The 25,649-nt window shown below is 39.0% G+C and overlaps 1 protein-coding gene across 5 annotated transcripts in view; it reads left to right on the forward strand.

The window, feature by feature from the left end:
• The first annotated feature begins 169 nt into the window (after nucleotides 1–169).
• nckap5l (NCK-associated protein 5-like) overlaps nucleotides 170–25,649 on the forward strand; it is a 40,382-nt gene continuing 14,902 nt past the window's right edge. For 4 of the 5 annotated variants that reach the window (XM_052106148.1, XM_052106150.1, XM_052106152.1 and 1 more), the window contains exons 1-3: nucleotides 170–320; nucleotides 24,573–24,701; nucleotides 24,805–24,873. In XM_052106148.1, coding sequence (XP_051962108.1) covers nucleotides 24,582–24,701; nucleotides 24,805–24,873 — 189 coding nt within the window. In that variant the 5' untranslated portion in view covers nucleotides 170–320; nucleotides 24,573–24,581. Of the gene's footprint in view, nucleotides 321–12,760; nucleotides 12,866–24,572; nucleotides 24,702–24,804; nucleotides 24,874–25,649 lie in introns of those variants that run through there. The other variant, XM_052106149.1, reaches the window with a different exon arrangement.

The raw sequence follows: 25,649 nt of genomic DNA on the forward strand, positions 1-25,649 counted from the left end.
TAAGGCAAAGCCATAAAGAAAACCAGGCTTTTGTAAATGCTACGTGGAGCACAAACAGTAAAGATAGGCCATTTCACTAAAAGTGGGGCGGGCAACACAATTTCAAGCCATGACATCACTTTTCCTGCCGAGTGCTTTAACCTAAACACGGGAAGGGAGACGGATGGGAAGAGACGACGATAAAACATCTAAGCAGCGGCTGGGAAAACAGATAAAAATGTCCACACGCAGCGAATTTAAAAACACAGTCAAGGGTATTTCTTAGCAATATTTATCGGGGATTTTTCACACCGTCCGAAGCAACACAAGGATCGCGCGAGGTAAATATCCCCTTTTCTCCAGGTATCGCGTTCGGTGTTTAAGTGTCGAAATTATGTCGATTTTGCAAATGTGACATACTATGCACATATCGGGATGTGGTGTTTTTAAATGCCGAAATGCGGGATGTAAGATTGAAAAGGGAAATGTGGGGCATTAGCCATCCGGCTATCTGGGACACCGGTGGTGGTGTTAGACCGAGGATGCTTGTGATATCCTGCTTTGCCTAGATACTCGGATACAATGGCTCTTTAAATCACGAGTTCCGCACAATCTAGTGTTTTTGAAAAGGGTATGTTTTGCCAGTTGTACCAGTTTTATCTTAACATTTAGGACAGTGCGTTAAAAAAATAAAATAAAAAAATCTGACCTAGTCATTAGCCTTTACGTTGTGATGAGTGGTATAACCCTTCCTCTTTCTAAAGCAAAAAGCATAGTAAACGTATAGCCTGTTTATAGTCTCACTTTGACAACCCCCAACGTTTGTGTTTACTTGGTGAGGACACAGAGTGCATTGTAAAATAGCTAATTTTGGCACAATATATTCTGCATGAGACCCTAAAACAGCTACCAATTCACGAGTAATTGAGGGTAAAAGCATGCCCCCCAGCTCCTCCCCTTTAATATTTCACAGATGCTTTTCACATTTACAAAACCATGTTAAGACTAGATTACAGGATTTTATTTTTAAAGACAGTGCAGTAGAGATATTCCGAGTGCATTTAGGATGTTGATGTCCAAACATACCAATTGCACACTGCATGAAATAAATAATGTACCCAAAATAGCTGACAGCAATCGAAAGCACTATAAACTCCCAGTTGCTCTGTAAACCAAATGGCCACAAAGGACATTATAGGCAGCAGGGGGGCCTTGCTCCCAGTTTACTGATAGTCATGGTTATGTGGTAATTTTGCGAACTACTCCCATGGTCAAAACATTATCTTGGCATAGGTTTTGATCTTTTTGCATACCCCGGGGGACATGCATTGTCCTTAATGAGAGTCAGATGAGATAGGCAAGATTATTGCAGATTCCTAAACACTTAGTTAGGAATTCAAAATGTTTATGCTGGTTTTCCTTGGAGAATTCTCTAATGAGATGTGCACATTTTTTTAAAATTTTTTTGTGTTGGGGCAGGTTATCTATTTTTGTAACATGTCTAAACAGAGATTGTGTGTGTTGTTGTTGTTGTTGTTGTTGTTGTTGTTGTTGTTGTTGTTGTTGTTGTTGTTGTTGTTGCTGCTGCTGCTGCTGCTGCTGCTGTTGATTTTGTATTTTTTTTTTTGCTTTAAGACAGATTTTGGACATGCCAATATGGGCGTATCCTTGCATAGAAAGAACACATGCACCAGAGTGCCCCAGGCACTTTGTGTGAGGCAGATCTTCTAGTTGGTCTTCTTCACTGTGCCTTGTGATTACATTCCCATTTCTTTTGCCAAAACACTTACCGGTGCAAATGTTTTTTGAGATGAATAACACTGAACTAATCAATTTAACAATCTGACTACACTGGAGTTCCACTGTAGTTGCAATTCCTGGCTACGCTGTGTCGAAGCAGACACACAAGTACTGTTATTTCCATGTATGTGTATTTTAAAATGATACCATCAGTCACTGCACTGAAATGTATTTAAACACATTACAACTCCCACATGGCCTGAAGTCATTACTCGGCTATGTTGTAGCCGGTGAACAGTGCCATTCATTGTTTTTCCAGTTTGAAGATCATGATGTTATTTCATGGACTGGAGCCCAGAATGGTTAGGGGAGATTGTGCTGGCCACCTGATTCTAGTACAAGGCAGAGATGCCGATCAACTGCTATCACAATTGCACACGAGCAGCATACAAACAAACACCTGTTTAATAAAGGCATGAAATCACACAGAATGCTGTTGAAAAATGTATGCCTGATATGGTTCAGATTTTGCCCCCTGCTTTAATGTTTGTGACTGTTAGTCTGCAGATTGATTCTGCACAGCTTTAAGGAACGACCACAGAAAGTAGGGAAGTGGACCCTTCCTTAAATTTAAATTTGAAACAGTTATCTGGCCGTGTTGTTGTGCAGTTTCAGGAATGGTGCTTTTTTAAGCTAGATGAAGCACAATGGAATGTAACACAACACAGGTGTTTTGAGACAAAACTGTTGTTAACTTGACACATGTTGTGAAAATGCAGCACTGTGTTCATGAGATTCTTGAAAAGCTATTTAGTATTTAAATATTTTCTGAGAAAATTAAGATAATGCATAATGCAATAAATGTTATATTATTGAGACGGATGAAAATGTTTCATAAAATAGCTTCGGAGGTAATTTACTGATATCTTTCATATTTCACCACTGCTTTAATGCTTGTCTCTCGATTGTTTCTCTGCAGTCTTAATCTGCAAAGCTTTAAGGAATGACAACATAAAGTAGGGTAGTGAACCCTTCCTTAAATTTGAAACAAAAGACATGTTCTTGCATTGAAAAAAGCTAGACGGAGCGCAACGGAATGAAACAGAAATGCGAGTTTTTCTAGGCAAGTTTTTAGTTGGAACTGTCATGAACTTGACATGATGTTGTGAAAACATGGCGGTGATTTTGTGAGAAAAAATAGTTCTATATTTCAATATTTACTGAAAAAAGAAAGTAGGAAAGTGAAGCCTTCATTAAGTTGCTCTTGCGTTGAAAAAAGCTAGATGGAGTGCAACGAAATGATGGAAAATGCAGCTGTCTCGAAACAATAGTTCAGTTTCTAAAAGCTGAACTATATTAACTTGACACAGTGTCTTAAAATGATGGCGCTCATTTCGTGAGATGCTGAAAAACAGTGAGACGCATTGCAGAGGTCAGATATTTCTGTCAAAGGCATGTTCACATAGAATTACAATTTCAAAACAGCACAAACGGACTCAAGAGAGTGTCCTGTGTGAATGGCACCTCATCCCCACACTGCATTCGGTCATCTAGACATTGTTCTCTGGACAATTAGGGCTGAGGCATGAAATTGGACCTTTGGCAGTGCCTGTTGCATTAGTGTGAGAAAATAGAAGGCATCATTACAGCAGCATCTATTTTTGGCAACAAAAAAGGCTGAAAAGTGTACTAATGGGTCACTTTTAGCACAAAGCATCTTTAAACTCCTTCTAGACACACATGCTTTCATTTTACCCATGCTGTGTTAGGTCGGCCAAGTCTGTTATCAGTTTCCCCTGCTGGTACATCCCCCCCATCCTTTCCCTGGCAAACAGTTACCATGGTTATGGATTGGGGGGGTCATATAAGCATGTAGAAAACTCATCAATTGCTCTGGGATGCTGGAAAGATATGCCAAATGCACAGCAGGGGAGTGGGCTGCCACATCCCCAAGACATTACCACTGTTTTCACAAACACTGCAGAAATTTGGGCAATAGCAATTACTCTTCCAGTGTTCCCCTCCTCCAGTCTTTGTTTCATTTTTGAGGTTTGCAATCCATACAGGCATACTGAGGGCTTAGCACATCCATTATATTGGCTTAAATGTTAAAAATTGGAATCCAATTAATTTCATCATATGCATCATCTACATCAATATTTGCTGAGAAAAGACCAAAAATTAAGGTAATTACATTATTACTTTATTGTGGATGATGACAGCAGTACTAAAGGTGGCTGTAGAAGTCAAAATATTTTTAGTTTTATTTCCATGACATGGAACCAGTCACTGGCATACAATCTACAGCAATCCATTTTGCAATATTTGTTGGTCTGTCCAGGCCTAATGTGGACTTGGGGGTCATTCACACAGCGCAAGTTATTGCATTCCGTCTGCTCTATTTTTTAATTGTTTGTTTTTGTACATCTGTGTCATACAGACCTCTTTAGCTGTTGCGTTTCACTGTTTTTCAGCATCTCACGCCATGAATGACATGTTTTTAAGAGTGCTTTCATACTAGCACTTTTGGTGCACTCCCAAATTTGATTGACGTCACAGTTCAGTTCGTTTGGATGGTGTGGATGCAGTTTTCCGAACTCTGGTGTGCACCCACGAACCGTATCCAAGTCTGCATGACAAGGTGGTCTTGGGTAAAGTTTGTGTGGTTCGTTGCTAATGTGAACGCAGTCGTACTAAATTGTGGAAGTGACCCGCTATTTATGAAGTATAATTTGTACCTTTCAGGCTCCCGATCACAATTATTATGGTTCCATTAATTTCTCATACCTGCTTGTGTCCAATAAATCACCTTCAGAGAGCAGCTCACATTCTTCCCATCTATTGCAATTAATCCGCGGGCTCACAACAGACAAACGCTAATATATTTTACATCATTGCACATTCAATGCATCCATGGCAGACAGACATAATTGTCATTTTGTGCATGCTTTGGTGTGGTTTTGGTGGTAAATCCAAATAGATGAATACTTTAATAGCTCAGCAAAGCTGATGTCTCAAGTTGTTGCCTAGTTACAGTGGTAAACAGCTGCCACTTGTACTCACATTGATGACATAATCAAACCACAGTTCGGACCCAAAAATATGATTGTGAACAAAGACCAGCGGAGGCAGGGGAAGGAAATTAATTCTGGTTCGGTCCAAGCAATCGAACCAAGTGTGAAAGCACCCTAAGATGCTGTGTTAAGTTACCAAGTCACAATGAAGCCTATATATTACACATTCATGTATATATTATTATAGGGGGTTTGTCTCTCTCTTACATTCCTATTACCTTCCTGTATGCTTTGCCCTTGAACAGTATTTTTTTGGCATTGAACACTGGTGCTTAGTGAACCTATCAGTGGAGACCAAGTGAGAGAAATGCACCATTGCAAAATATGTGGATTTATTTTGCTTCACATTCCCACTGCAGAAAAACTTGAAGCAATTATTTGCTTTGGTTTTTCACAGTGCACCAGTCTTCAGCTGCAACAAACATTCAATTCATACTTTTACTCTACAGAAATATGCTTTGGAATGTGGCCTTAATCAATTCAAGCAAAGCAGGTCAATGCCACATCCTGTTTGGGGAGAGAGGGGATAAATGTCCACAATTTGGTTAGGCAGCAATGAGAGTCAAACAAACCTCATCGTGAATGGTTTAGAGTGGAGCATTTGTACAGTGCTATACATTTGATATGGCAGGGGTCCCTTTGCTGTGGCACAAAGAGGCTACAGTCAGGGTCCCCTTTGAAAAGCCACACCACCACCCTGTTTGAAAGAGAGGAAAAATGGATTCATGTGCTTTCATTTGCCTCCTTTTTTTCTCTTGAAATGAAAGTGTTGGTGGTTAGGGATCCTGTGACCTTTAGCCTGTAATTTATGCCAAACTATTCCCTTGAGAGGCTTACCAAAGCTGATGAATGTTATGTTTATGTTAAATATGCAACCCACCCTGCTCAAGGGTCATTTCTTTTAAAACACTCGCACTATCAATCTGGTATATAAGAACTGGTGGCAGTCCGTTGTCATGGTAGCCTTTTTGGGTGGCAGACTTCATACATTTGTATAGTCCAGACAGATGCAGAGGATTAACCAGAGGATGGAAGGGAACTGCACGTTTGCAGCATATCCGTAGAACACATTAATATGGCTTAAATGCGATTTCTTGCATTTCTAAGTGGACTGTTGCCACATGGAGCAGAACAAAAGAGGCTAGGTTGGGAGCTCAAATGGCGGTGGCTGGATTGGCCCAGCTGGAAAGTGCTGGAGGGCATTTGCTTTTAGCCACAACGCCTGGTGTCCAGATGTTTAGTGGCTGTGTCCGTGTTCAGTCTGCTGAAAGCTAGGCTTCACTGCACTTTACTGCAGAGCTGGCATGGGGACACCAGCTCAGCCAGCACAACTCACATGCCATTCTTTAAACCAAGCGTAGGGCCCACTGTTTTACTATGTAGAGCTGTTTATTTTGTGTGGCTCTTTTCATTGTTTATCAATGGAGGAACTTGATCAGATTTGTATCTCTCCCTTCTTTGTGTGTGTAGCCAATACAGTAGTCGGTGTGAGATTTTGTCAAGGTGGTAACCATGGCTATAAGATTATTCCATGTAGACTTTACCAGATGTCCTTGTCTGGTAGACAAACCATTTACGTGTGTTTGTGGCCTCCAAGTCAAATTTGCTTTGTCAAGCTTTTTTATAACGGTTGCTGTTCATATTTGCATGGTGTATTTGGAGACTACAGAATTAGTGTTCACACAGATCCTTGAATTGATGTGAGCTTCCTTATGCAATGAGTAGGATAAATGCTGTTAGATAAGTGTGATGATGTAATGCAGAGTTTATTTGAATTTTTTATTTTTGATTGCTTACTACTTCATATTTGTTGCTCTTGTATAGAAGACACACTCGGCACTCCCTGTGTTGCATAAAACAGGAGACGGGTCAGTTTAGCACAGTGGTGTTCTGCCCCTCCCTTTCCCCCCAGACTAGTGTCACTTTTCTAAAAGGTGGGTCAGCCCCTCCACCTCACATAGAGTTCAGGACATTACCGCCCATTAAGCTGTCTCACTCTCAGTGGGGGCTTTTTTGCCATGAGCCTGATTTATTCCTTTAATCTTGAGTCACCCAAATTATTTGTGATTGACCAGCTGCTGGCATACAAAAAGTCAACCAACATTTTCAAATGTTTTGATATCAACAATAAGATTTTAGGTAAAATATTGTATGTCTGTTTTTGAATTTGTGAATTGCAGTTACAATAGCACTATATGGAGTATCATGTCACACTGCAGGACATTTTCCAAAGTAGCCTATTTCATGTCGAGCACTATGGCATAATTCAGGTTGTTTTCACACTGGGCACATTTGCTGTGGTCTGAATCCGAGTGCGATTGTTCCCGGCGCCCCCATCGTTTCTGTCGAACCTCTGTGATTTTTCTTCACTAACTTGAATCATCACAAACATGCACATGATGCAGAACACAATGCTGGTCACAGTAGTTGTGTGTATTTTTTATTAATTTGTTGTCATTATGCACACTAGAGTGAGGTACACTTGCGCCTCTGTGTGTTCACATGCTGTAATTAGGCAGTTGTACATGTCCAGGAGAAGACGCCAATATCTGATGTTAGAAAATATTTTTTGGAGGACACAGCTCTATGCACGCTCACTCATGAGGTGCCTCTTATATATGTGCATCACTTATGTGTCCCACAATGTTACCCTGTCATTCATGATGCATGTTTGTTGTTGTGAAGCTGATGTCATAATGCTTATTCAGGAAAAAAAATCATGTGTAGTCATTTTACTTCCTGAACATGTGCGGACCAGAGTACGGATTGCTTTCTCATTCATGCGAACCACATTTCCTTTGCAACTGCGTTTAGACCACCTCCTACAGGTAACCTCTGGTCTGGTACTGTGGTCCACTCCCCGTTCCGCAAAACAGCTTTTATATTACCAACTTCTCATGCGAACCGTGCTCTGTTTTGGACTATCTGCCAGTGTGAAAGCCCCCTTAGTTACCCAGGAAATCTCAGAAGCCTTCTCAGGTTTTTCATCCTCTCCCTCGCTGAATCCAAGTTTTCGTAATCAGCTCTATCAAATTTGATGTAGTTATGCAACATTTTCCAGATATTGCCCAGTCAGGTTGAATCATCAGCTTTGAAAATAGAATTACGTGCATTACTTCCTTTTGAGATTTTCTAATTGGGTAAAATGTCCAGCTGTGTTGAAGGAGATGTAGTTCAGCAGAATTGTTACAAGCATGTTAATGTCACTTGGCACCTTGGGCTTACAAACGCTTTCAAGTGTGCTCCAGTTTGCATGTCATTGCTGAGTAGTGAATTGGTAACACTTTGGCAATGCTAAAGTAATGACAACCTCCAATAAGAAGATTTGCTCTAAATTCCTGTAATTTCATTTTAAATGTATTATTATTATTTACCATAATTACATTTTCAATGTGTTCTATTCTATTTTTAGTTTTTGGTAGGTTTAACTAATGACTGTTAGTTTTAATTTTCTTGTTTTTTAAGTGTTTTCTAGCTTGTGAGTATATTTTTATTTTACTTTAGTTTAGGGCTGTCACAATTACTCGATATAATTCGATTACTCGATTTAAAAAAATTCCTCAATTACAAAATTGCCGAATCGACAAATCGAATATAAGGCGGAAGTGATGAATTAGACGGATGAAGGTGCGAACAGATAATGACAAGAGGTTCAGCTGTGTGACAGTGCTTCACTTTAGATTTGAAAAACAACACAAGACCTAAAAAACATCACTTCAGCAATGCAACAGCACTTGAAAAGATGGCATCCAGTTTTCAAGACCCGCCAGAAACACACGCACAGTAAGCTCATCTGCATGCGATTGCGGTATTGCATGTCCAGATGCGCGAGAGAAGATAAGCCCTTCAGCGCCGCGTGGGACACGCTGAACTCAGCAAAAAACATATTGGAATGCAATCTAAAGTTATTTAAGCAACAGAAAATAATGTCAAGAAAAAGATGTCCTTCAGAATTGATTAAAGTTACACGCGCAGTTACAGATGCACAAACACATTCTGTTCAAAAAAACTGACTGAATCCAGATGATGTAACAAGGTTATTTTCAGTACATTATTGGTTGAGTTCTATTCTGTTTAAATTAATTGCCATTTGAATGTAATGCGATCTTTCTCCTCATGTAAATTAGATTTTGTGATGATTGTGTTTAAAAAATAGATTGCAATGCCCCACTTCCGATAAATAATTGATAGTTTATGTAGTTTATGGCCATTATTACAGGTAAAACTCAATATAGGAATCCAGAGAACATTATTTACTGAATAAAACTGCAGGTCTGGATGCTGTCAGTCAAAGCTCAACGCCACTCACAGCCACAGCTGCGCTTCTGTGTGGCCAGATGCAATAAAACTTTGGTTTACCTGTGGGAGAAATGGCTATCTCTGCATGTGAAATTATTAAAAAACAAATTCTCACTAAGGAACTGAATGTCCAGATGCTTAAGGACATTTTACATGGTACATGGCAAACAACCAGCTTTTGCAATCTGCAGTGTGTAGCACAAACGCAACAATGCCCGCAATAGCTGCAGCTCAACACGAGAGTGAAAGAATTTATCTCACACAATTACTGTGAATATTGTATTCTGTTTTGCATGCAAGTGATAGTTAAAAACAACAAACAAATAAAATTGCTTTTACATCTCTATAAAGTAGTTTAACCACGTAACTTATCCTCAATAAACAAGACTGTTGGGCAGACATTGTTTCTAAAAAGATGAATATTTCATTTCCATGTTTTCCCATGTTTGAGTTCTAAACTAAAAGGAGTGGATTGTGTTGAAATAGTTAAAGAAAAAAGTAGATCTTGCATTTAAAAATTTGGGCATACCTGGAGAAGCCAATCTCTGTCAGCTTGAGTTTTATATATATATTAAACTCTATATATATATATATATATATACACACACACAGTGCATCCGGAAAGTATTCGTAGCTCTTCACTTTTTCCACATTTTGTTATTGTTACAGCCTTATTCCAAAATTGATTAAATTCATTATTTTCCTCAAAACTCTACAAACAATAGCCCATAATGACAACGTGAAAGAAGTTTGTTTGAAATCTATGCAAATGTATTAAAAATAAAAAACCAAAATAATCACATGTATATAAGTATTCACAGCCTTTGCTCAATACTTTGTTGAAGCACCTTTGGCATCAATTACAGCCTCAAGTCTTTTTGTGTATGATGCTATAAGCTTGGCACACCTATTTTTGGGCAGTTTATCCCATTCTTCTTTACAGGACCTCTCAAGCTCCATCAAGTTGGATGGGGAGTGTCGGTGCACAGCCATTTTCAGATCTCTCCAGAGATGTTCCCAGAGGGTTCAAGTCTGGGCTCTGGCTGGGCCACTCAAGGACATTCACAGAGTTGTCCCGTAGCCGCTCCTTTGTTATCTTGGCTGTGTGCTTAGGGTCGTTGTCCTGTTGGAAGTACCATAGATTTGTTGTTTGTAAAGATTTCAAACAAACTTATTTCACGTTGTAAATATTGGGTACTGTTTGCAAAATTTTGAGGAAAATAATGAATTTAATCTATTTTGGAATAAGGCTGTAACATAGCAAAATGTGGAAAAAGCGAAGTGCCATGAATACTTTCCGGATGCACTGTTTATTTATATATATATATATATATATTATAATAGATCATCTTTGGGTGTCGGCTTTAGATATTGTATATCAGTTGTTTTGTTGTTGTTATTCAATCGTATAATACATAAAAACTATGCAATCTGAGTTATTAAATAATTTTTCAGATTACTCTATTAATCGGCAGAAAAATTGTTAGATTACTCAATGACCAAAATAATTGATAGTGACAGCCCTAAGCTACTGGGTATCATCTAACTAGGTTTAACAGCATAACATTTCTCAGGGCCATCCAGTGTTATTGCTTGGTAGTTATTTTCATATTTAATGAATGCAGGATTTAGAGGTTTCAAGTGTATCAAAAGCAAAAATGTATTTGTGGTAATTTGTATTTTATTTAGGTTAGATTTAAGATCATGACAATGTGTTTTAGTTAACTTCAGTTTGTCCAATTGTTTTCATTTCAGCTACCAGAAATGTTTTCATATAATTTTGTTATCGAAAATACTACTGTCAACATGTCACAACGACTCTCATTAGGGTTCTGAATCGTAAGTAATAACGCAAGTCTATCCATCTTGGTGTATAGAGAGGTTAAAGTGAAGTTTTAAGGATCACAATGACCCTTTGTCTAAAATGCTTTCACCCCTTGACTCCCAAGACAACATGTGACCCCCTTGCATTTGGGTCATTTCATCCAATTTGGTTGTCAGATGTGAAGAAGCTAACAGCTGAGGTGGAATTCCACCTATAGGCATGCACATATGAATTAGTGTCTGGCAGGGAAATTATCTGTGAGCATTCACATTCAGGGTCAAAGTTTATTTTTTATTTAATGTTTTTCTGCCATTTGGCCTCGTAGACCAGCCCTGTAGCCATAATGGATATTTAGATAAGATTTTAGTGCTTACAAGAATTTTACTGTCCTATACTGGCAAAGGAATGGTCTTTTATTTGGGCAGGAATGGACTGTGATAGAGAAATGAACTTTTGGACTGGAGAGAGTCAGAAACTGCATCAAATGTTTAGTGTGCCCAGCACAGTTTAGTGACTGACAGTACCATAGAAGCAGATTAAGTGTGTATTTGGAATTTCAAAGTGAATTTACACTTAATAAATTATGTATCGGATGGCTATCTGAACATGAAAAGACCAAGTGTAAATTCCAAGAAGCGTTTGAGACTGATAGCAAGTCAATCTCTCAAAAGACCACAGGCTTTTTTCAAAAGACTGAATGTTTGAGAAACATACAAGACACTACTTGGTCTACTGTAAATGCATTGGCATCATTGTGAAAGTGAACTCCTATATTTTTGCATATAGTGTGGAAATAGAAGATTGGATTTTGCAAATTGGTTTGCAAACACACATTTATGTGGCCAAGTGTAAATGATATGTACATACAGTACCTAATTGATATAATCCGGTTGATCAAGATGCAAGAAGCGACTAATGGTGCATTTGCACCATGTCAGTATTAATATAATTATGAGATTCCATTGCAAAACTGTTCACATCTTCTTAGAACTCATAATTACAAGTTGGAAACTGAAAACTATGACTTGACAGTCGTGACGTCATGCAAAATGAAGCAAAATGGTAGCAGCCTCAATAGTTAAAGGTAGTTTAAGCATATTTCTGTTTGAAATGCCATTTTATTATAGGTAACGTTAACTGGGGCACTTTCTTTTTGGAAAATGAATTTAGTGCTAAAATATTTATCAGCACATGTATCCATTTTGGTGTTCTGAACATTGACATATTGTGTAGAATAAGTAGAATACGTTTTTCCCGATTCAATGTGAATGCAGCATAAGAATAATTGGGCCCAAACTGTCTCTAGTTTGCAGCTTACATCTTCGTCTTGCTGTGTTTTCCAGGGAAGTTATTTGGTAATGTAGCTATTTTGACTGCCATGGTATCTGCAGTTGCAATCCAATCAGTGCAAGTCTAATAAAGTAGTCCAATCCTCTTAGAAAAGAAGCTCCTACTACTTGAGAGGGGCAGAGTTAACCGGGTAGCTTGTTCGGATATCCTTCTCTGTCCTCATCTTTGTTTGGGTTGAAATATAACCCCCTCTTTTTTATGGCCTCTCCAGCAGTTGTAGGGTTAATGTTTAGCTGCAGCCGTTGGAGGAGGGAGAGACACTCAGCAGAGAGAGGTAGGGGGCTGGCCCACAGCTGTTGTAGTAGGCTGGGTCTAGTGGGGCAGGATGCCTGCCTCACACTCCCTTGAACAATGGGAGGACATGGAGGCCACTGCAGTCAGCATAGACAGTTTCCTTACAGTTGCCTAAGGACAGCAACTCCAGCTCCAGAGTAAAGGGAGAAAGATTTATATGCTTGCAAAGGACGGACGACTGATGAAAATAAACCATTTTTGTGAGGGTCTCTTTGTGGCATTTTTTGGATCCTGCTCCCGTGTCTCGCATTTGCCTTGCATGGGTTGCACAAAAGTGCCTGGGATGCTCTGACTGGAATTAAAGGTAATTGTATGCATAGCTGTTCGCAATGCTATTTTTCAGCTATTGCTGTATCCTGTCTGTACATTTCTTGTTATTTTTCAGTGACTTGTTTTAGCAAGCACTTTGTCAGTAGTATATTTCGCGAGCTATTGGAAATTGGTCTCAGATTTGACTTAGTATTATAAGTATGCATTTATTCCTTGGCAGACAGTTTTGCAGGAATCTACAGAATTTGTAGCATTTTTATCTCATCTATACTTGTGTTCCATTACTATGCTGCAATAATACAACACATGTTTTAAAACTGGCAAGGCAGGATCTCTCAGACATTGATTTAAGGTAGGTCACTGATTATTATTCTCGTATGCTATCCAAACACGTTGCTTAAACCAGCATAGCATGATTCAATGACCCATACAAGTTTTCCTGGGGCTGATGTCATTTTTAAATAGAGATTTCTCAGATTTCATTAGTGAAGAAGTTGCATGTTTAAGTGTTAATAAAAACAGGTCTGTTTGAATTGAATCAGAGACAACATGGCTTATGCCTTTCAGTGTAATGTCTGAGGGATTCATTGTTTGGGTGTGAGTGATTACCTTATTTAACTCAAAGCCAGCTGAAAGGAATTGAATTAGATTAGACTTCATTTGATGCCCAAGTTAGTCTTTAGAGTCTAAATTATCCTTGACTAAGCAAAGGCTTTTGCTTGCTTAGTCTTCTTTCAAGGTGTTTTTATTGCTCATGCTGCAGTTAGGGCCAAGAAATGGAGATAATATATTTCATCTAAGCATATCCCACATAGATTCACTATAGCAAAAGGAACAACAATAATGCATAAGTCTGCAGATGGTTGCATGCTAACTTTGCTGCTTGCTAACTTTGCTGCAAGCTACAGAGTAACATGGCTTACCTTTCATGTTTTGAGCAAAATGGAGGACTAGAGAGTCAAGGAAAATGTAGGGCCTTGCTGTCAGAGTGACACTGATGGTACAGTCTGAGCTAGTAGATGAAGTTATCTCTTAAGTACATAATAACTTGAAATAGAAATCTTTACTGATGCTGCATAAACCTGCATTATTAAAGATTTTATATATTTAATGCCATGCCCATTAAGGAATAGAAGCTGCCTTGCATACTTCAGAGACAGACTTTATCCCCGGAATAATTTACATCAAAGGGAAAAAATAATGTCCTTAGGGACTTGATGGAAGGTCTGTATGTTTGTTTACTTTTCCTCAGAATGCGGCATCATCTGTTTTATTCGTTTTAACTCAATTATTCAGTGCATTTAAGGAGAGCCTATTTTCTCTTTAAGCATGATTTATCATTTTATCAGCACGTTATTCATAGGAAAAGATCAATAATTGGGTTATGAAGGTGTCTAAGGGCACTGTGCCCATTGTGCAGGGTGTGAATAATCAGACTGTCTCTGCTGATGGGGATTGGCTGCTGCTTAATAACTCCTCAAGTGTGGGGGATGGAGGCGGAGCTCCCAGCACATTTTGCGATCCCAGAGAGCCCTACTTGTGTTTGATTGCCTTCACACTGGCTTTATTCCACCCCTCAAAGCCATTCAGGGCCTCCCCCAGCATCCAGTTCCCTTTTTTATCTTTAGTCTGTTCTAATTCCTTATTTGCATTATTCAAGATATCATTCTTAACTGGATGAGGTTCTCCACAAAAAAGAAAGGAAAACGAGCAACATAACCATGTCGGACATTTATTAATTCCTTCATTCATGGTTTATCAGTGACTGAAACCAGTGAAGCTTGTGAAAGAAACATGGGTTTTTGCACATAGATGCAAAAGACCAGTGAAATAAAGCCAACTAAATGTCTTTGAAAAATATCACACAATGGAACAATGTTTGTCGAGAATTGTCTGGAACTGGATTGGCTGTTGGCTTGAACATGTCAGTTCATATTTGTCCATTACCCTGATTAAAATGCTTTTATTTCTTAGCTATCCCTATAGCTATCTCTATAATGAGTGTAATTATTTAAATTACAGACATTACAGACATTTATTAGAAGGCATGTGAACGTCATTAGGCCTTTTCTCTTCGTCATGATGCCCTGATGTCCAGATGTTGTGTGATACAATGAATTTACCATGGCAAGGGGTGTTTTTAGGCACAGTGCGAAATGGCGGCAACTGTGATATACACAAATGTTCAATAAACCATTCAATTTGCTATTAATAGTTCTTTGAACTTTAATAATTTTTTGACAAGTTAGCTGTTGGCTATTTGCAAATTGGCAAGCAACTTGAATTGGCGTACTAATATAGCATGTGCGGTCACAGGTATGAATTTATAGTAATTTTTTAATGGTTTCAAATACAGCTCATCCAATTAGAATTTCAGTTTGATCTATCCATTTTAAACAAATCAATTTTGCACCCTGTGCAATTTCAAAACTTAAACAACTACATCATTCTCCAGCAGGTATCTCTTTTAAACCAATTGACTCTGTGTGACGTCTCCTCTAAAACGTTTGAGCAAGTTTGCCAGCCTTTAGAGAAGCCCAGTCTGTTTCCTGAACATTGATAAGGGAGGTTGTTGTGTATTTGATATATCCAGCAAAGAGGCAGTGGCCTCTGTTGTCTGACTCTGCCATGCTTTAGAGTCTCGACTGCATAGTGAAGCTTTGATTTCTAGTCTTAGTCACATTCAGTAGACTTCTCTCATCTGGGCATCATACCAAGTCAGTGACTCAGAAGTATGGGAGAATATAAGTCTTAGCAGTCCTCTGTATTCCAATAGACAACACTAGCAGTAGTCTCAGAAGCTTAGCCTCAATAAATGTACTGCTTTATACACAAATTAGTTTGGGGCCCTGTTTAGGTTATGGCACAGTGCTTTATTGCTATGTTTACTATACAGCATATCCACAGATTAGGGGGTAGCATTGTGGTTTAGGCTGCCAAGAATCCTGTTGGCATTGGTATTGTACTCATTTGCCTCTGTTTTTGCTTGCCACTGTAATCGGCTCCACATAAACATAGTATATACATCAGGCTTGTAACCACCGTAGATCTATTTATTCCCCCCACCAAACAGAATTGAATATTTGTCTGAGAAATAATGGTCCCGGATGTTCCCGGAAGTGGAACAATGGTCACATTTACATATACCCTCATAATGTGGTTATTATGCAATAAAGGCAATACTTCAATTAAACTGTAGCATTACAGTTAACAGATTATTGCGATTAGTGCTGCAACTACCGATTATTTTGATAATCGCTTATTATGTTAGAAACATCTGCTTGTACACTGTCACTGATTACATTTAAGTATATTAAATTAATATTGTTTTAAGTTTTAAAATAGTATGGTCACCGATTCAATGTTTCTAAACTACTACTAATATTTTTTTAATGGTATGCTTATCCATTAAAATATCGGCTGCCAAGTCATCAAGCACGGTCAAAGGCCACCTTAATTATGAGGATATTAAGAAGGCAGCATAGACCATATACACAGCTGAATAATGGAAAGGAAACACGTCTTCCAAACAAGTTTGCCCTCGCCAGCAAGACACAACATCCAGTGTGTGTATTCTGATTCACTAACAAATTACTCTTATGTACCGCTACTTTTTAGTGAATCAAAACCGAAAGAGCATCCAGTGTAGCCAAAAATGACTCTTATGAACTGGTTCTTTTAATAATTTGTTCAAAAAGACTCACCCCTGGAGTCACGAGTTCGAATCCTGGGTGTGCTGAGTGACTCCAGCCAGATCTCATAAGCAACCAAATTGGCCCGGTTGCTAGGGAGGGTAGAGTCACATGGGTTACCTCCTCGTGGTCGCGATTAGTAGTTCTCGCTCTCAATGGGGTGCATGGTAAATTGTGCGTGGATTGCGGAGATTAGCATGAGCCTCCACATGCAGAGTCTCTGCGGTGTCATGCACGACGAGCCACATGATAAAATGCGTGGCCTGACTGTCTCAGAAACGGAGGCAACTGAGACTTGTCCTCCGCCACCCTGATTGAGGTGAGTAACCGCGCAACCACGAGGACCTACTAAGTAGTGATAATTTATCACATTTCCCAGCGAATATTCAGAGTAATGACAAGTAGCAAGTAAACGGGATTGAAGAGGTTTGCCGAAGTAAGTCATGTAAAAATCTTAATCTACACTGAACAAAAATATAAACGCAACATGCAACAATTTCAAAGATTTTACTGAGTTACAGTTAGGCCCTAATCTATGGCTTTCACATGACTGGGAATACAGATATGCATCTGTTGGTCACCGATACCTTAAAAAAAAAAAAAAGGTAGAGGCATGGATCAGAAAACCAGTCAGTATCTAGTGTGACCACCATTTGCCTCATGCAGCGCGACACATCTCCTTATAGAGTTGATCAGGCTGTTGATTGTGGCCTGTGGAATGTTGTCCCACTCCTCTTCAATGGCTGTGCGAAGTTGCTGGATATTGGAAGGAACAGGAACACGCTGTCGTACACGTCGATCCAGAGCACCCCAAACATGTTCAATGGGTGCCATGTCTGGTGAGTATGCAGGCCATGGAAGAACTGGGACATTTTCAGCTTTCTGGAATAGTGTTCAGATCCTTGTGACATGGGGTCATGCATTATCATGCTGAAACATGAGGTGATTGCGGCGGACGAATGGCACGACAATGGGCCTCAGGGCCCATGCTCTCTGCCATCTGCCCAGTACAGTTGAAACCGGGATTCATCCATGAAGAGCACACTTCTCCAGTGTGCCAGTGGCCATCAAAGGTGAGCATTTGCCCACTGAAGTTGGTTACAACGCCGAACTGCAGTCAGGTCAAGACCCTGGTGAGGATGACGAGCACACAGATGAGCTTCCCTGAGACGGTTTCTGACCGTTTGTGCAGAAATTCTTGGGTTGTGCAAACCCACAGTTTCATCAGCTGTCCGAGTGGCTGTCTCAGATAATCCCGCAGGTGAAGAAGCCGGATGTGGAGGTCCTGGGCTGGCGTGGTTACACGTGTTCTGCGATTGTGAGGCCGAATTGACATACTGACAAATTCTACAATATAAAACAGGTTATTCTGAAAACCTGAGACATCTGTGGCATGTGCACATTTTTTAGTGGCCTTTTATTGTCCCCAGCACAAAGAGCACCTGTGTAATGATCATGCTGTTTAATCAGCTTCTCGATATGCCACACCTGTCAGGTGGATGGATTATCTTGGCAAAGGAGAAATGCTCACTAACAGGGATGTAAACTGTGGGATGTAAAAGAGAAATAAGCTTTTTGTGCATATGGAAAATTTCTGGGATCTTTAATTTCAGCTCATGAAACATGGGACCAACACACTACATGTTGCGTTTATATTTTTCTTCAGTGTACTCGGTACTCTGCTTTTTGCAATAATCAGAATATTGTTATGCATGTGAACGTGGCCAATGTTTTTATAGCACCACAGACCCAAAATGTTCACATTATTGGGGAAATTAAAGTACAAATGGCTGACTTGTGGCTGTTCAGAGAATACGTGCTTCCATTAAAGAAATTCAATAAAATAGACAGTCCCACAAATAACATGAAACACAGGTGTCTGAAGAATATAAGGAGGTTTGGTGCAAAGGTCAAAGAAGTAACGCATGTTTATTTAGAAAAAAATTGTAAACCAGCGCAGACAGACGCAAAAAAGCATTTGGTGTGAACCGCAGTCTTATAGTTGTCTCTGCATATTGAGCTTGGGTAGGACAAAACATAGAATAAATTACCCTCTTCATCTTTGAAGGAGAAATATTTCTGTAGCACTATCACCATCAAATGGCAAAAATAAACATTGTTCCAAATACGCCCCACCCCCCCCCCATCACAACAAACAGATAGTAATGACCCAAAATCTCTCAGGCTGGACATGTTGCTCAAAACAAACAGGACGCCACTTGACTTGACTTGACTTTAATATTATAGCGGCTCAGGGATACAGTGTTTACAGTTTTCCAGAAAATTAAATAGCTTACTTAGTTGTCTGCATGTTAAGCTTAGATTAGCTTTTATTTTTACACTGATAAAGTACACACCTAAAAAATATCTTCCATATATGTTATGATATTCCTTAAAAGTCATTAGGTGCTTCAAATTGGTGATCTACTAAGTGGAAGTCATAGACCAGCATGAATGCAACGCAATTATTTGTCCCAGGTAATAATTAATGATCCAGTTTAATGATAATTTAATCCACTAAAGATCCCATGTGCAGCAAATTGCAATTTAACAATCCTTATTTGGTCTGCATAGAACACAAACCTGAAGTTTAGGGTCAAATGCAAACTGATGCTAATCTTCTTAGGTCCTTACAAGAATAGTGGGGATTAGCCCGGTTTTACTGAGTGAGAGTGTAGTACTTCAGTTGTGCACTGTAGATGAGGCCACTGGCCTTCAGGACATCTGTTCTATCGGGAAGACACGCAGGCTTGAGTGAAGTTTAAGATGCCATTTATTTGATAAATGTAAAACAGAAAGTAATGTCTCTTTGGCGTAGGCCCCGTCCGGTGGTCCGAGGGAGTTGTGCCCGGAACCGTCATATCCTGCCGGAGATAGGAGGCAGGGGCGAGGAGCCTACCCCCGTGCGGGACAGGGCTCAGCTGGTGGTGGTGGGGTGGTGGAGGTTGCCTGTGTTTTAGCATATTGAAACAGCAATGTTTATAGCAATGTATAACAGACTTATAAAGCAATGGCTTACATGCGATTGGTTAGGAATTACCCCGCTAATGAAGTGATGATGTACAGCGGCTAGTCTTCCCTCTAGAACTACGCTGCACTTCCATTTCTCGGCAGAGGCGCATAACCGTAGAATGTCAGTCATTATTTGAATTCTGAGCTCTCATTTCATAAACAAGTGATGTTAGTGATGTGACTAATAGCAATTTGACTGAATAATAGGTCAGCGGTTTCCATTCTTCATCCTGGTGGCACACTTTTTTTCTTTTTTTTTTTAAACCTCATACTAACACATCTTGTTCAGGTCATTAGGTGCCAACTCCCCTTACAAAAAATGTAAACTAGATGCAAACTTGCCGTCAATTTGCAGCTCGTTAATCACATGCAAAGGAGCTTGTTGCAAGTGTTCGCCAGAAGTTTGCAGCTCTTCACCGGTAGTGGTGAACTTCTGGCAAGCCTTTGGCAACAATGGACACTTTGCCGCAAAGCTCATTTGTGTGAGAAAATTATCAGTGGCAAATTTGCCATGAACTCTCGATTTTTGTAAGGGCAAGTGGTGTAGCATTTATTGTGCATGTGTTCATGCATTCACTTTTTAAAATTTTCAGACCGTACACTTATTTCCTTTAAATCTGCACATAACTGGCTGTTACAGCTGCCTTTTAGTATTGTCCTGTTTCAAACGGATCACCCAAAATGCATCTTAAAATTAAGATCATATAATTAATTCACAAACTCTATAAGATGTAAACATGAATGAACGTTTTTCTTTTGCATTTATTGGCACCATTTGCAAAGGGAAAAAATATAAAAACAGCTGAAAATAATAAAAATAGCCAATAGGGAGATGTGGGTGGTTTTATTTTATAATGATTTTTGTCTTCTGCTACCCAATAAATTGCTCTCCTTTTTCAACAAACATGAATGAACGGCTCATACACGTTTTTACGCTTCTTTGCGCTAATTAGCAATACATTTCTTTTTAAATAATATTTTTAAAAATGTTTATTTTATAAATATATTTTTGTATTCCTAATATCTTGCCCTTCTCTTGCGTTCTTTCTATATTCAATGGTTTTGGATCATAACTGTCTCTCACTTGTCGGGACAGTGCTCACCTGAAGATGTCTAGATATCAAGCCGTTTAAAAGTGTTGTAGCGTCTGGGACTAGTCTCAGCATGTCGCAAGTGTCGAAGTGTCTGGGACTAGTCTCAGCATGTTGCAGGAGTGCGCACACAATAAGGCTGTTCGTTGTGAGATCTAAGACTTCTTGTCGCAGAGCAGTCGCAGACTCAAAACATCAAAGGAGACAAGCTTGAGTCGTGTAGTGTCCACTAGGCATTAGTGTTGTTGAGATTCTCTAGTACATTAGCTTTCAACTGGTGAGTTGCAACCCAAAGATGGGTCAGACTCGGAGTATGTTATGGTCATTGACTGCAGAGAAAAAATTATGATAAATCCAAATAATAAAATGACTTTTGTCGTTGACATCAAAGGTCATGCGTCTAATTGAAATGTATGGTATTTTGGCACAATTCCATTTGTCACTTGGTAGAAATTAGGCAGATGCCAACATGCGCAGGTTGCGTGCCCATCCCTTCATTCTTGAAAACCCTGAGCAAATCTATGCAAGTTAAAGAGAATAAAACCCAGACTGCATTAAATACGGTTTCACTTGCAAATGACATTGATTTGTACAGATCGCTATGAGTTGTAGCGAATCAGTGGCTGCCAACAGCATGAAACGATTCAAATTCAATTTTGATACAGTGTTGTGTCGCCACTTGATGTATAATCAGGGGCCTGAAGCAAAACCAGTTTCTGAACCCCTGGCAGGAGAACCTTTTTCTTTCTCAGGAATTACGAAAAGTGATTAATTTGTAACAGGTCCACTGTTATTTTGTCAAACATATTACTAATTAATAAAATGTCAGCTTTGGTTGGTCAAAACATCACTTGAAGAATGTGGCATATTTGTAATGCTTTCGGAAGACTTCAAAGGCATTACACCTGTAAATGGTACAAACTGTACTATGTACATTAGCAGTAAAGGTGAATTTATCATAAAGTGTAACACTTTAAATCATTGCTAGCAGTCATCTTTCCACTGACAGTGATATCTTAAAGACTTCAAAATAGGCTCTTGATGCTCTGTTTCACCAGAATCAGCTTACTCATCCATTCATTTTTCATTGCTTGCCAGTGATTCATAGATGAAAAGGAAAGATGATCAAGGCTGGTGGTAGATCACATCTCTTGAGAGTGCCCAGCCTTGGCCACCAGCGTTTAGAAAGGGGCAAACATTAACAACATAGTAACAATGGAACAAATACATAAAACGCTTCTTGCTAATCCAGAAGTATTTCAAATGCTGTGATGTGTTTTACCAAAATGTCATCACTTATGCATAATTATAAAGGTGAGCAATTTGGTTTTTTACATGTATGGCTTAGGCAGATGACAAATTGAGCATGGTACACTGAAACTGTTTTTTGGTATTTTGTTTGAGACAAGAAACAAGAGTTCTAACCTGGAATACCTGTTAGTGCTCATCCTGTGGCTATATTCATTCTAAAGAGGGCTATCATATAAACATGATATTTAAGCAATGTGAAAATTCCATTTATACTTTTGTGCCCAAGGCTTTGGATTGTTACCATATTCATTTATCATTGAGTTTTTGGCTGCTATACTTTATAGGTATTTTGCCAGTAATCAAGAACAGGACAAAAAACTTTGAATTTATTCCAGAATAGAACATCTTTTAAATGTTTTCTTTTATTTTGTGCTATGTAACAGAGACGTATGATTTATTCAAATTAATGCATTCTCTTTAAAGGATTTCATTATTAAATTAGGGGTGTATCAGTGCTGAATTTTTTTATATGTAAAATTAAAAAATGGCTTAATTCAACGTTTAATGTATCAAACATCTGGTACAATGACAGTGAAATATAATGGCAAAATGCATCAGACAGTGTTGAATATTTTTGATGTGTAGATAGAAAATACAATTTAAATTATGTTACTTCGTTTTAGTTAGATTTAAACATTTTCCTTATTTTTCTGCTCTGCTGATAAAACGTCTTAAACCAGCCCATACAGGCCTGTTTGTCTTAGTTGGTTTCCCAGCCTGATCAGGCTGGTCTGGTTGACTGGTTTTAGAGGGGTTTTGGGCAGCTTATCAGATGGCAACAGCTTGGCCAGGCAGGGAAACCAGTTAGACCAGCTGAGGACCATCTTGGCCAGACTGCAAGATTAGCTTGACCAGCTTAACCCAACTAAGACCTTCTTTCTTCGTTCTTTTTTTTTCAGCAGGTTGTTTTCAAAATGAAAAAATAAATAAATAAATAAATACTTTTTGTGCTTAAACTCTGCACAGCTAAATGTGCCTCAGTTATAGCACAAATATATATTCCTCTTTTGGAAGACTATCACTTGTGTCTCTGTGAAAATGTCTGTCATGTGAAAGGAGCCTCCTGGCACTGCAGTCCTAGTCCTAGTGGAACTCCCAATTGTATAGTGTGGCCTGGAGCTTGTCTTAGTGCCATCCTTTACTGTTAAAGCATAGCTTGTTCTCTGACCCCCTACACCCTCTCAACCCCCTGACCCCAATAGCCTTTGTATTCATTTACTCTCAGATATGAAGTTTCCATTTAAGCTATTCACTCGCAAAGAGTCAGACATCTATAGATGGGCTTCCCACATAAATGAGCACAGAGAATGGTTAGAGGATCAATTATGAATGAGTCCTATGAACATGTGTATTGATTTTGTGATTCAATTTTGTAATGATAGTATATCTGCTGACAACATCCGGCATTCTTATTGAAGGTCAAATATATGGTATAGTGCAGTGGTGGGAATGGGTGGATGAAAGCTACCGTGTTATGCTGTGATAAAGAATATGTTTTTATTTGGATCTACACAATTGAGAGACTATCCCCTTTGGGATGCAATGATGAACCTCTGTTCATTGTTATGTTGTAGAAATAATAATGTTTCCATAATGTTTTTTTTAAATGTTTTAATGTACATTTTACATTTAGTAATTCAGAAGAGGCTTTGATCCTAAGTGAATTACAAATGAGGAACATAGCAAGCAACTTGTCATACAAAAGTCAACAATAGCTGCAGTACCGCACTGCCAAGATCAAATAGTAGCTTGAGTAGTACATTTAAAAACTCTTTATTAAAACATACGCAAATGTACATCAACTTTATATTAAGCTATTACTCAAAACTCTTGCATAGTGATTGGGAAAGCTGTCATATTTCATTTATTTAACATCAGAATACCCCAGACTTTGTCATATTCTGAAATGTACTCTAGATCACATGTCTTTGAACACACGCTGCCTTGTCCTCTTGGTTTGAATGCAGGCCATGAGGAACAGATTCTGAGCTGCGGTCAGTAAGTCAGTAGGTCATAAGTAGTCTGCATGATTGCTGGAATCCTCCGGAGTTCTTTTCAGGCCTCTTCTGTCTAATCCGCTCCGACACTATTAATGTGAAGATGTGGCTTCCCAGGGACAGTAGTCTTACTTCTGGTCTCTCAGCTGTCTCAAAGACATACCTTTAGCCTGTCTGTTCCCTAACAACTCCTCAGTTACAAAAGAGTGTTTGGAAAGCTGGATTTAACCAGCTTGTTTAACCAGTTGTTTACTTTTTAGTTTAGTTTTCCTTTATGTTAAAATATATTCTCTGGTCCCAGATTAATGCACAGAGACAGCTATAAATAAGCAATTTGTAGGTTGATTTCTCTGAAAAATGTAAACACTGTGGCTGTGTGGAGCTATATCCCTCTGTTTGTTTAGAGCAGCCCATCCAGCCTGACACAACAATTTTGGCACAACCAGTGGAGTGTGTTTGGGTGGAACTATCTGTTCTTCTTACCTATGGCAGATAGGGGGAGTGTTCCAGGAAACCTGTTTAAAAACTTATTTTGGAATTCCATTTGGAGCGGCACAGAAAGTACACACTTCACCTTTAAGACTGGCATTTACTGAAATGTTTTTATAAATTAATTTCTGTCTTACTCTTCTTGTTAGGTAGAGACAATGTCAGAAGAGGCCCAAAATAGAGTGGATGAGGACTTTGAGTCTGAGGAGGGAGATCTTGAATCCTATCTAGAGGAAGAGAGTAGCAGTGAGCTTCTGGAGCGAGTGAAAGAACTTCAAGTAAGTGTGCAATACACTTCCACAAAAGAGTATATTTGTATCAATTTTGTTGTTTTTTTCATTCTTGATTCATTATAAGAAAAAACTATTTTTCTTTGTATAGGCTGAGAACTCTGCCCTGTCCCTTGCCAATGAAAGCCAGAGAGAAGCTTATGAGCGATGCTTGGACGAGGTGAGTTCTTAGTCAAGGCCCCTGCACACTTCCTATGAAATTGAAGAACGAATGGGTATGAGTTCATTGTAACAAAATCTGGCCAGAAGGTGTTTTTGAGATCGTTTTGGTGGTTCATAATAGTTTGCCAGGGTGAGCTGTCAGGAAAACTTCTTATTGGCTTCTAAACACATTCTTACTTCCATTGGTCCACATCATTAGTAGGTGTAACCTGGAGCTCCACCTACTTGGAGGCCAAAAGCTAATTCCTGATCTGGCAGTTACGATCAGTCAACATGAACACAACGGTGTGCAGAGCTGGTGGAGACTTGCCTACATCTGTACGATCATTTGCGAAGAGTCATTTTCCATGAACATGTCATGAGATTTTATGCTTTAATTAGTCTACATTAGGAACCAAATGTACTAAAACAGTCTTTAGGGCCCATTCACTCTGTTTAACATGCTGCTTTACCAGAGGTGGGGGACTCAAGTTACATGACTTGACTTGAGTCGCAAATTTAAGGACTTGTGACTTGCTTGACTAAAGGAAGAAAATGACATGACTTTGACTTGAGAACCAGCAACTCAAGACTTGACTTGACTTGAACAGCATGACTCGACAATGACTTGAATGTTTTTTTATTATTATTATTTTCAATAACTTATTATAAACAGTAATGAAATGCGTTAAAAAAAATATTGTGACCAATTAATTCATATGCAAAAATGTAAGCCCATTGCCCGCACCACTGATCTGCATCTGCGCAGTTAACGCTGCACTCACAACGTGCCAA

The sequence above is a fragment of the Xyrauchen texanus genome, chromosome 35 (genome assembly GCF_025860055.1).
Source record: "Xyrauchen texanus isolate HMW12.3.18 chromosome 35, RBS_HiC_50CHRs, whole genome shotgun sequence".
Lineage (NCBI taxonomy): Eukaryota > Metazoa > Chordata > Actinopteri > Cypriniformes > Catostomidae > Xyrauchen > Xyrauchen texanus.